This window comes from Urocampus carinirostris, chromosome 6 (genome assembly GCF_059441175.1).
Source record: "Urocampus carinirostris isolate Australia breed hairy pipefish chromosome 6, RoL_Ucar_1.0, whole genome shotgun sequence".
Taxonomy (NCBI): domain Eukaryota; kingdom Metazoa; phylum Chordata; class Actinopteri; order Syngnathiformes; family Syngnathidae; genus Urocampus; species Urocampus carinirostris.
The window spans coordinates 32,286,748-32,299,574 of NC_142354.1; the positions used below are offsets into that span (position 1 = coordinate 32,286,748).

General features: G+C 37.8%; 1 protein-coding gene across 1 annotated transcript in view; it reads left to right on the forward strand.

Annotated features, from left to right (window-relative positions):
• adamts9 (ADAM metallopeptidase with thrombospondin type 1 motif, 9) overlaps positions 1-4,797 on the forward strand; it is a 57,908-nt gene extending 53,111 nt beyond the window's left edge. The window contains exons 27-28 of the mRNA XM_088338741.1: positions 1,868-2,029; positions 2,284-4,797. Of these exons, the coding sequence (XP_088194867.1) occupies positions 1,868-2,029; positions 2,284-2,472 (351 nt within the window). The 3' untranslated portion in view covers positions 2,473-4,797. The remainder of the gene's footprint in view (positions 1-1,867; positions 2,030-2,283) is intronic.
• Positions 4,798-12,827: the final 8,030 nt, after the last annotated feature.

Consider the following 12,827-nt stretch of genomic DNA (forward strand, 5'->3'; position numbering starts at 1 on the left):
ATTGGATACCCAAAACAGTCAAGGTGCTCTATTTGGGGACAGGAGAAATATTGCAGAAAAAGATGAGTACCCGGTAAAAGTTTTTTCTGACAGCCAGCAAAAAAGCCATAACAACACTGAGGTATAAATAAGAGCGGCCAACCGCGGAGCAGTGGAGGAATTCTTTGTAATGGAAAGGATGATAATTTGAATACAATTACAGGAGACCCTAATCAAGGACAAATGGGGAAAATGGGTGACGTACAGTAAAGCAAAGGATCAGACTTTCAAACAATGAAGATTGGAACTTGAAAATGATTTGGTCATGTTACCCAACACTGTAAACCTTTTACCATCAAGGCCACCCATGTTGTCTTTTGTTTGATGTTTGTTCAAAAATGGATTAAAAGCACAATAAAAATCAAGTTCCAAATAAAAACCTGTTATTCTAAAATACTGTGCCTGGTTTGCAGAAATTCACTTAACTCATTCAATGCCAGAAATTTTCTTAAATTTTGGTGCGCTTGGTCCATCCAATTTTTTACCAGCATACAGAAAATGTTGAGGCAGCACGGCGGCGAAGTGGTTAGCGCTTGTGCGGCACAGTTCATGTCATGGGAACCTCCTGCGTGGGTTCAAATCCAGCTCCAGACTTCCTGTGCGGAGTTTGTATGTTCTCCCCGTGCTTGCGTGGGTTTCCTCCGGGCACTCCGGTTTCCTCCCACATTCCAAAAACATGCATGTCAGGTTAATTGGCCGGTCCAAATTGTCCGTAGGTGTGAATGAGCGAGCGAGTTGTCTGTCCCTTTGTGCCCTGCGATTTGCTGGCAACCAGTTCAGGTTGTCCCCTGCCCACTGCCCGGAGATGGCTGGGATGGGCTCCAGCCCCCATGCGACCCTACTGAGGATAAGCGGTACGGCTAATGGGATGGGACAGAAAATGTTATTTTTGTAGCTATGGGCATAGGACATATCAAAAGAAAGCTTGAACCCTCATCTTCCATCTGAAAAAAGCTACAATATTGTACCATCATTTAGTAAACAATAGTTGAACGTTGCTAATGTCTGAGAAATACAGCTTTTTGTGACAGGATGCTTTCCCAGCAGAACTTTCACTTTGGTGCTTTTCTTTTGCATTTGTGATACCTCCAATATCCAAACAATGCTTTCCATAAACACAAGGGCACTTTGCTTTCAAAATAACATATTATTGCAAGAGAACTGAACTAATGCATGAACGATGCAAGAGCTTTGTATGAATTTTTCAGCATTGGACGTTTCTGATGACATGATCACATGATTTTCGGTCACCTTAACAATTGTGCAGAAACCATCATCCCTCTCTGACCAAAAGATGACGATAGCACTTAGTCATCTTTCTTTGAGAGGAATAAGCTCTGTTGGGACGTTAACTGCCTATGTATATATATCTGTCCATATCTTGCGACTCTTACTACACTGTTTCACTACACCTACTCACCATATGCCGCGTACACACACTCATTCACTGGAAAAAGGAAGCAACACCAGGGAATAGGTGCTTCCTCAATGTTTGGACAAAGATCTGATCTGCAATGGTGATTTTTCATACTGAAAACTTTCTCAGAGGCTTGATACTTACTGACGAGCAGCGCCAAACCCTTCATAATATTTTTTTCTTTTTAATAAACATATTTTTATGTTTTGTCACTAAGCGACAATGCTTCCGAAAACATATTTAAACGTTATGCTATTGAATGAATTAATGCAGGCCGTTACGGAACGGATTAACCGCGAAAATCAAAGCTTATACTGTATAACAAACATCTTTAGCGGCCCTCTCATGCACATCAGCGTGCAAGCAACCATTTGACAGTCTCCCTCTCTCTTTGTCTTTTTCCGACAACAGTGCTCAAGCACATGTGCCGGGGGCTTCCAGCGTCGAGTGGTGGTTTGCCAGGACGAGAACGGCTACCCTGCCAACAGTTGCGAACATCGCAGCCGGCCCAGTGAGCAGCGATCCTGCGATTCGGGCCCATGTCCGCAGTGGATCTATGGCAACTGGGGAGAGGTAAGGCAGACAGACACAGCTTTACTGGTGTTAAAAGGCCCAGTGGGAAAACCAAACTTTGCCATGCTTATGTTTGGATAATTACTATGACTGTTTGTGAAGGTTGCATGAGAAAAAAGGACATTCTAAAATACCTGAAGCTCAATTTCGCATTCTGTCGCCATTCCCACGGGACGGCTCGAGCGGGAAATTTTGTTTTGCTTGGGTTTCCGGAAACTGGCTTTTTAACTTTTGTCCTCATGCCGCGCCCTTAGTGCACCAAACCGTGCGGGGGCGGGATCAAGACGAGATTGGTGGTGTGTCAACGTCCCAACGGAGAGCGCTTCAACGACCTGAGCTGCGAAATCCACGACAAGCCGCCCGATCGGGAGCAGTGCAATACTCAGCCCTGCCCGTCTGGCCCACACTGGAGCGCAGACCCTTGGAGCTTGGTACGCCCCTAAACCAAAAATACTCTACACCAGGGGTCCCCAAACTTTTTCCTGTCAGGGCCACATAATCTTTCCTTTCTCTGGTGAGGGTCCGGAGTCTGTCACAAAAAAGGTGTCTCGATTGCAAAACTGCCTAAATTTACAAATGTATTGTTTTCCAGATAGCCATAATCAAAGAACCCTTCTGGATTATTCACAGCGCAAGTCAGAAAATAGCTAATAACTCTATTTATAACTAAATGATAACCAAATGAAACTATGTAGATTCTCTGTGGAAGGAATATTAAATTTCTGTTGTGCCGTGCAATCAAAGTTCAGCTTGATTGTTAGAGCACCAAACCGCCACACTATTTTAGTCACAATACGAGACGAATGTTAAAAGTGGGTCTCTTGAGGTGTCTCCGAAAATTTCAGGGTGCAAGAGTGATTTCATGCTTGTCCTTGCATTATTTTTTTGTTAGTGTAGCATGAAAATGGAAAACATAAGAAAAAGCTCAGTTACAGTATAATCGCCAACCTGAACCCCAGAAAAGAATAAAACTGAAAACACACCAAACACAGCACATCTAAGGCATGCACATACTTGCTTGCACCAGAAGATGGCATCAGCGAGTAGAAAATTTCCAAATTCCATTCAGCACCTTTAATTCTGTTATGCGTTTACAATGACAATTAATTCTATTGTATTGTAACAATTGTGACAAATGTATTGTCATTGGAACATGTTCAATGCAAAATATAAATAATATTCGTTTCTGGTACCTGGACTACAGTGTGGTCATGAGAAAGAATCCAATGCCTTTTCATTTGTCGTCTATCTCACTGGTAGTTTAGTGGTAAGAATTCGGGGCTCTCACTGCCTGCTTTACAGGATCCAATCCTGTTTTGCCGCCCAGACTTTCAGTTCTTTTTTGGGTTTTAAAAAATGTGTGCAAGAATTCTCTTTGGTCTTGTTCAGGGGGCTAAACCAAATGTGGATGGCCATAGTTTGGGGACTACTGCTCTTCACCTTCTTTTTTTTTTTTTTTTCATAATGTCGAGATACTCGGTCACAATGAAACCGAAAAGGGCTTCCATGCTGATTTTTGCATCAGAGAAAGGAAACCTTTAAGTCCCGCCCACACATCCCGGCCCAGACGCAACGTTTCCTTCAAGACATTTGGAAAAGCCATTTCCGTTGCACTTAGATCGGTCTGACCCGCTACATCGCTACAAAATGTGACAGCTGAGACCAGAAGAACTTTTCATTGGATTTTTTTACCCTCAAACTGTAGTCAAGCTGTGTTATAGTATCCAAATGCGTCAGGATCTCTTTTGTATCAAGATCAGAGTTAGTTTTGTAAAGTATTGTTTTTGAATACATAATTTATTGACATATTTTATGTGTGTACATAGAAGTTACCTTAAAAGTGATTTATTTTTGTCTTAGCTTTTTGTATTCCAATGGTGCCAATTTCTCTTCATGTGCAAATACTGATGAATGTTTTTGTATATCAGGAATATACAGTATGATGCCTTGTTCATTTGTTTTCCAAAGAGTGCCCACTGTTCTAGATCTATGGTGCTTTCTTTAGAAATATATACCGTATTTTCCGCACTAAACGACGTTTCAGATTTTAAGACACACCCCCCCAAAAATAAGTCTTTTGTCATGTATGTTTCATATACAGTATAAGGCGCACTGGACTATAAGGCGCACGGAATCAAAACTACTGTAAGAGAAATCATATCTATTCATGTGTAAGTGCATTTTTTATATGCTTATGGTATATGCATATGTTTCAGTGCAACGATGAATCAGTCAAAAAATGTCACTAACCAATTTCGCAAATCATTGTAAGCGACAGGAATTGAATCTGGGTCACATTGGTAAGAGTACCTAAACCAGCCACGAGGCCACTAGTGCTACAGATGACATACAAAAAGGCAATAGATTTGTTCTCATCATAGCACTATTTTTACTTAGTGCTAGAAATGAATGTCAGAGAATGTAGAAAACAGAAAGTCTTCCTGAAAGATAAATAAACGCAAAAAAACATGACGAAAGAAAACTCTTTGATGTATCTGATCATTTATATCATTCAAGACAACTTTCAGTTTTCTCCATTCTCTTACATCAATTTCTGGCGCTTTAAGTTGTGGGATAATGAGACAAAGTCTCGGCCTATACAAATGCCATTTGTATCACTGATGGTCACACCAACGATTCTGGGTTGATCCCCTTTGCGATTATGATCAGTGATGTTTTTCAACTGATCATCTATTGCACAAATACGATAGTATAACATAAATCCTTGTGTTGTAACGCAAAACAATAAATACTGTATGAATTTCTCATTTTATCCACCACGATTTTCTGGTATATAAGATAGACCCGATTATTAGGCGCACTATCAAATTACTGGCCAATCTGGGGGTTTTAGGTGCGCCTTAAAGTCCGAAAAATACGGTATATTCGATTATTCATTCATTTTCTAACCACTTGTGCTTAAAAGGGTGGTGCTGGAGCCCCTCTCACCTGACATCAGGCAATTCGCAGTGCCAGCCAATCACAGGACACAAAGTGACATACAATCTTTCACTCGCCAAATCTTTCCTGGGAACACATTTTCAATCTTTCATGCACAATTTTAGGAAGTAGGAGGAAACCGGAATGACCGGAGGCATGGGGTAAACATGCAAACTACAAAGTAAGGCTGGTGGCTGGAATTGAACCCAGGACTTCTGAACTGTCAGGCAGGCATGCTAACCTGGGGGTCAGCAACCTGCAGCTCTAGAGCCCCAAGCAGTGGCTCTTTAGCACTGTCCTAGTGGCTCCCTGGAGCTTTTTAAAAAAATGCTTGCAAACGGAAAAAAATGTTTTTCAAGGTTGTGAAAAATGTTCAGAATACATAAAAAAACGATTGACTTTTAAATTGGTAGTTTAAAAAGGCTTACATTAGGCAATTATCTATTCATTTTTGAGGCTTCCTGACATTTTTTTTTGTTTGTTTTTTATTTTAGTCTGTTATGGCTCTTTCAATATTTTCGGTTGCTGAGTCCTGTGCTAACGTGTGTAGATACAGTAGACCCCCGGGATACGACATGAATCCGTTGAGGTAGGGTACGCAAGGTGAAATTGTTGTAAGGTAGAGGAAACCTATACCTAACCTCTGTTACAGCAGGTAAAAACATTAAAATTATATCTACGCATTAAACATTTGTAACAAAGTAGTATATTAAAAGTAGTTTAAAAACCCAATATTGTTTTACACACACCTAGTGTTTACTTTCCAAACTCTGGGATGTATTGTGTCGAAAAATCCTGACAATATTCAGATTTACTAGGCAAAGTAAAACATTCGCACAATATAACAATAGTGATTGTATAATTATTTTGATCACCAATTAACTGAAAAATTCAAAAGGAAGACAAACAATCACTTTTACTAAAGATCCTGGAACACATCACCAGCACCTGCCCTCACAAAACTGCAGGCTCATGCCAATTCAACGGAGAACGTGCTAAATTGAAGGAAAAATATAATACACACAAAAGGGAAAGTGCTTTTACCTGCAGGACATTGTCGCAAACGTGCATTGGTGGATACGCATGTACATCGTGTGTGCCCGTCATATCTCGGGGTCTCTTTCGTGTTACTGATATAAATTTTGATGGACACAATTGTGTCTTATGTATACTTAAATATAGTTTTGAATGAAATAGCAACCATGTAAAGTAATCCATATTTCAACTAAATGTACCTGCTATTTGATTATCATTTTTTATGTAACTATAATACAATTACAGTGTTTTGTATCCTAATTTCGTAACGTAGACGACAAATAAAAACTTCCACTTGCCAGAATCATCATGCCCTCAGAAGACTTGGTTGCTTTAATCGACTACTTATTTTTCATAATTATACTTCTTGTCTATTGATTAATGCAATATTTCTTTGACAGGGTAATGGTGTCTGTGCATTTTTTGTATTACTTCATAATCGCAAACTTCATTTCCATGGTTATCATGTTTTTTAAGTCTTGGAACCTCATTATGAGTAAATATAGTAAAATTTAAAAAATAACAGTATTGTATTGCGAATTCTTAACTGAATGAAGAAAGAGAAATGGATGGTCGGAGGTAATTCAGCCAAAAACATATTAGCATCTTCATGAAGCAAACCAAGAGCATATCAGGATCTTTTATGATTCTGACCATTAGCAGACAGGAATCTTGGAGTCTTACGCTTAATCACAAAAGATGGAAGTTTTTGGCCATGCTAAAAAAAAAAAAAAAAAACTTGTTGGTACTGTATAGTGGGGAGGATGCTGTAACCAGGGGCCAAAAATCTGATTTCAAAACGTAATGTAAAAACACCATAGGGTGGGGACGCTGTAACCTTAGGGTCTACTGTATTTTAATTTCCGCTCATCATGTTTGTTATCCCTTTTCCAGCAATATTTATGTCTCCGCCATATACACGTACATAATTGCAGATAGGGTTGACCAAATGTGAATTTTTGTGAAACTCTTCTTCAAAGGTGCTCTGAGTCTATCCACATTTCAGTACTTGGACCTAATCAACAATACCTCACTTAGAGAACAACACAAACTCAACTCGCCATTTGTTATGTTCAATAGTTTACGGTGGTGCTTTGCCAGATTTCAAACCCAAGTTTCACAAATTTTCATACCTCAATTATTGTAGTTGGTCACAGGACAATGGATTTACTGTATTTTCCAGACTATATAGCGCACCTAAAAACTCCAATTTGGCCACAGATTTGAAGGAGCGTCTTATAACCCGGCACACATGATATACCGCAGAATTCTACGGATAAGATTGGAAATACCGTACTTATTAGTATGTAATTTGTGGTAATACCGTATTTAAGCTGAAATCGCGAAACAACCCTGGCCTAAATTGCAAAATACTGTATGCAACGGGAATTGAACCCAAGTAATGGCAGGGCTGACACGTTTGCATGAGACCACCAGTAGCACAAATAACTTATGAGGAGGCACTAGACTTTATCTCATTAATCAGTCTAATTTTACTTGTGCCACAACACAGATTTGCATAGTGCATTTTTATAAATGAAACAGTCTCTTGAATTCTTCATCTGTGCATCAATAGCCTCTCAGTTTGACATCTATACAGTATATGCGTACGTAAACGAGTTTATAACGTATTTTGTTGAAAGATTATCTAACATTCATTGGTGAAGATTCGCATAGTGTTCTAATAGGTTAACAGTGTCTCCACTCCTTCAGCTGTGCGTCAATAACCTCTCAGCTTAATATGTATGTGTACGTAAAATAGTTTGTATACTATTTTGTTGAAAAAACTATTTTATCCATTCTCCAACATTCATTGCCTAGTACATTCTTAAAGGTTAACAGTCTCCACCTTTTGAATAATTTATGCTAAGGAGTGGAAGAAACAGAAAGTCTTTCAATAAAACAATATACAAACTCTTTTTTTGTACGCATACATAATAGACCAAAAGCTTTTTGACGCACAGGTGAAGAAGCTGAGAGACTGGTTAACCTCAGAACGCACTATAAAAATCAATGTGCCACCGTAATAATAGTGTGATGGTGAGATAACAGATAGTGCCTTTTCGCATGTCATCACTACTACTGACAGTCTACTGGTAACGAGACTGCTTGGTTTGATTCCCTTTGCATACAATGTTTTACATTGAAATCTGAACATATGTGCACCTTATGTATGAAAAATATATGACTAAAGACTATTTTTGTAGGTGCACCTTATCATCTGGTGCGGCTTATAGTGTGGGAAATACAGCCATTTAAGTGAGTGCAGGGAGAGCTTCTTTTATTTTGGACCCAGAGCTCGTAACTCTAAGCTCGTCTACCTCAGTCTCCGCCACAACTCTCTCTCCCTTGGACTGCAAAACTTCTTTCTGGCTTACCCATTTTACAATCACAAACTTTTCTTCTGCAGCTTCTGCCCACCCAGTCGACAGCCCCCTGGTCATAAACTTTTTGTTTTAAGGGCCTGTTTTCACAGCAGTAACTACATTTTGTGCTGTTGTGTGGAATTATTCCCACGTGTTATCAAATTCAACTCAAATTTGAAACATTTTTGAAAAAAAAAACAATTGGACGTATATTGTCAACTGTGGCAGTTAGGTTCCCCCTCTACGCAGGCTCTTAAAAAACGGTATGCATTTTTATTATGAATTGCAGTATTAGACTCTTTTTTTTCAAGAAGCGTTTTTCTGTATATTTATGTAATTGCTTATATTTATTGCTACTGCATTATAATGTGTCAGTATTTAACTTTGTTTTTCTATGAATTTTTTGGATTTCTGTTCACAAAATGTTACAATTAAAGTGGAGTAGAGGTCATGTGTAAGGCTGTTTTTCTTTTCCATTTTTCTGATGAAATCATGTTGAAGCACACATGATTATTGAATATCACAAATACACTAAATATCTCATCTCATTCGCCATACCGCTTATTCTCATTAGGGTGGCGGGGGGGCGGGAGCCCATCCCGGTCATCTCCGGGCAGTGGGCAGGGGACACCCTGGACTGGTTGCCAGCTAATCGCAGGGCACACGGGGACAGACAACTCACTCGCTCAGTCACACCTAGGGACAACTTGGACCGGCCAATTCACCTGAAATGCATGTTTTTGGAATGTGGGGGGAAACCGGAGTGCCCGGAGGAAACCCACGCAAACACGGGGAGAACATACAAACTCCGCACAGGAAGTCTGGAGCTGGATTTGAACCCACGCAGGAGGTTCCCATGACATGAACTGTGCCGCCGTGCTGCCTTACACTAACAAGGAAATAATACGAGGATTTTTAGAAAATGTGTTTTGAGAAATGTTAATTATTTTTGACGAGCTATTAATCATTTAAAAAGTACTCATACCAATTGATGTAAAAGAGTTTAATAATGAGATTTTATTGAATTATAACGCTGTCAATTGATTAAAAAAATTGTCATTAATCACATTTTGCAATAGCTATTACTTTTTTCAACCCATTAAAAAAGACACATTTTTCCTACAATTACCTACTGTATATTCTTTTATCTTTCTGGAAAAATAATAATTCAAGTTCAAGAAAACATTTATATTAGATTCATGATAATTAGTGCTGTCTCATGCTTCAAAACTATTTGCAATTGATCACATTTGTCTATCGTTAACTAATAGTTAATCATTTTTCTCTTTACTAAACGTAATTAAAGATAATTCACAATAAAATTGATTTATAAAGAGTTCGATACTAAATTGATATTCAATTAAAAAAATTACGAGCACTGTCAAGTGTTTAAAAAATATCTATAGTCAATTAATATTTTTTCCAGAGTTAACTAATAGTTAATGGTTTTCTCTTTCTCATTAATTTATTAACTTTAGTGTAAAAGAATTCCCAAGAAAGTTAATGTAGAAAGAGTTCAATATTAAATTTATGTTGAAGAATTTTATATTTAGCACAGTCAAGTGATTAAAAATATTTTCAATTAATTATATATCTCTATAATTAACTAATAGTTTATATATGTTTTTCTTTACTGTTATTTTATTGGATTTTGTGAAAAACAGTTCTCAATAAAATTAAGGAATAAAAAATGTATTAATAATATAATGATTTATATTTAATTAATAATATGTAGCTCTGTCAAGCCATAAAAATACAAAATACATACAAATTCTTATATAGTTCACTGATAGATAATGGTTTTTCGCTATCCCATTACTTCATTAGATTTAGTGCACGGCGGCCTAGTGGTCATCGCGTGTGCGGCACAGTTCTGAGGTCATGAGATTAAACCTTCCTGTGTGGAGTTTGCATGTTCTGCCCATGCTTGCGTGGGTTTCCTCCGTGCACTCCAAATTCTCCCCCAAAATACCAAAAACATGCGTGTCAGGTGAATTGGCCGGTCTAAATTGTCCCTAGATGTGAATGAGCGAGTGATTTGTCTGTCTCTGTGTGCCCTACTGGTTGGTGACCAGTTCAAGTCAAGTCAAGTCATATTTATTTGTATAGCTCTTGATCACAAGGAATCTCAAAGGGCTGCACAAACAACAGCTTATTGCAGACCATAGACTATTATTACACCATCCCCTGATCTAAAACCTACACGAGGGCAAGGAAAAACTCAAAATCTCATTCAAGGTGTCCTCTGCCCGCTGCCCGAAGACAGTTGGGATGGGCTCCAGCACCCCAGCAACTATACTGAGGATAAGCGATGCAGATAATGGATCTCTAAAGAATATATATAAAAAGCTAAATAATAGTCATATCAAATTAATCACATTTTTGCAAAGTTAACAAGCAGTTAACAGTCTTTTTCTTTCCCATTCTTTTATTTGATTTAGTAAAAAATAATTTTCATTGTAATAACTACTGATTGAAACATTTATTCATGTTTAATCACATTTTTTGAAGTTGGCTAACAGTTAATGGTATTGTAAAAATAGTTTGAAACAAATTTAATATTGTGTGATTAAAAATTATTGTCACGTGCTAAAATATGTAATACTGATTAATAACACTTGTCTGTGATTAACTCAGACTTAATTGTTTTTCTCTTTGCCATCACTTAATTAAATATGGTGAAAAATAACCTTCCCAAAAATTATTTATTGACTTCATCGTTTTTCTCCATTTTTTTATCAAGATGAATGAAAAATATTTTCAAAAAAATAATGTATAGAGTTCAAAACTAAATGTATACTTAATAACTAAATATTTACACCTTTCTACAGTTAACTTTTTTTTCATCTCGGTAAAAAACAACAAAAAGTCATGTAGAAATATTTCAATGTAAACGTAGTATTTTGTGAATGATTACTGTTACAAAATTTGTTTGTGATTAATCAGTTTGACTGTAGTTAACTTCAGGGTTGGGTAGGGTTACTTTAACTTGATTACTTTCAACTACTTTTGGATTACTCCAATACCAAATATACTAATAAAAGACAAAAGAAACTAAATATGAATAAAATTACTAAATTTTGTGCAGGCTTGGGGAGTAACGGAATACATGGAACGGCAAAAATGAGGTTGGCAAGCTGTTTGGATTTATTTTCACTTTGTTTCTGTCGCATTTTATGTTAGTTTTGCCAGGGATCAAAGAGATCAAAGCCAGGAGAGAAAGCTTACCACGTGTTGTGAGTCATAATTTTATTCATATTTAGTTTCTTTTGTCTTTTATTAGCATATTTGGTATTGGAGTAATCCAAAAGTAATTCAAAGTAATCAAGTTAAAGCAACCCTACCCAACCCTGGTTAACTTGTAGTTAATCATTTTTCTTGCGAGTTTGAGACCAGTGGTTTAGTCACTGACACAAATAACTGAGCAATCTCGTTCTTGTTTTAAATGGTGAGGGCCTTCGCTGACCCCGCCCTCATTCCTCAACCCCACCCAATCCGAGCTGTCATCCCATTACTGTCAGTGGTGGGGGGCGTGGCTATGTTAGGGGCAGGGGTACTTCAAAGCGCTTCCCTTCAAAGTAAACGTTTGTCCACTGCGTCAAGTTCACCGTTTATTTACCGTGTTTATTCGCTTAAGTGTCTTTCTTGGACACTGCCTCACTGCTCTCTCTGTGGGGCCCCACTCCAATGCCAAGGGCCTGTGACGGTGATTCGAAGTGAGGGCCCCATCACAGAGACAATGGCGGCGGGTTCAAAGGTCACGTTTGATCCGGGCAGGGGGCCCCATTCTCTGAATTGGGATTTATGAGAAATTGTTGCTGGGAAATGGGGTCTTTCTAAACTATGTTGATGTTTTGAAGGCACAGTGTGTATTATAGAGTGCCTCCTGGTGGTAAATAAAACCTTATTCATTGGAAAAAACACACATATATATATATATATATATATATATATATATATATATATATATATATATATATATATATATATATATATATATATATATATATATATATATATATATATATATATATATATATATATATATATAGATTGATTGATTAATTGAAATAATAAGCAAACATTTATAAGCTATCATATAATTGTGCATTATTTTTTATAAACATTTAGGTCAAGAAATTTGCATTTATTTGACGTAACATGAGCTTTCCCTAAAGGTAGCTGACATATTTGTTAGCCATCTTGATGCTACAGGTACCCAAAACTCTCAAAAAGGCTGGGTGAAAAAATGAAAAGTAAAATGGTGCGTTTTAGTCGCTTTGAGTCTCCGTAGTTTGTATTTTTTGTCGTTTTTTCTGCCTCATAGTTATTACCGACCTGCTTTCCTGCCACCGACGATTATCCCCGCTCAACACCGAAGTGCCACTTCCGTGGTCCTGCCATCAGATGACCGTGTCCGACGATCGTCAGATCGTGGAAGCAAGCTCTGCTTTCTT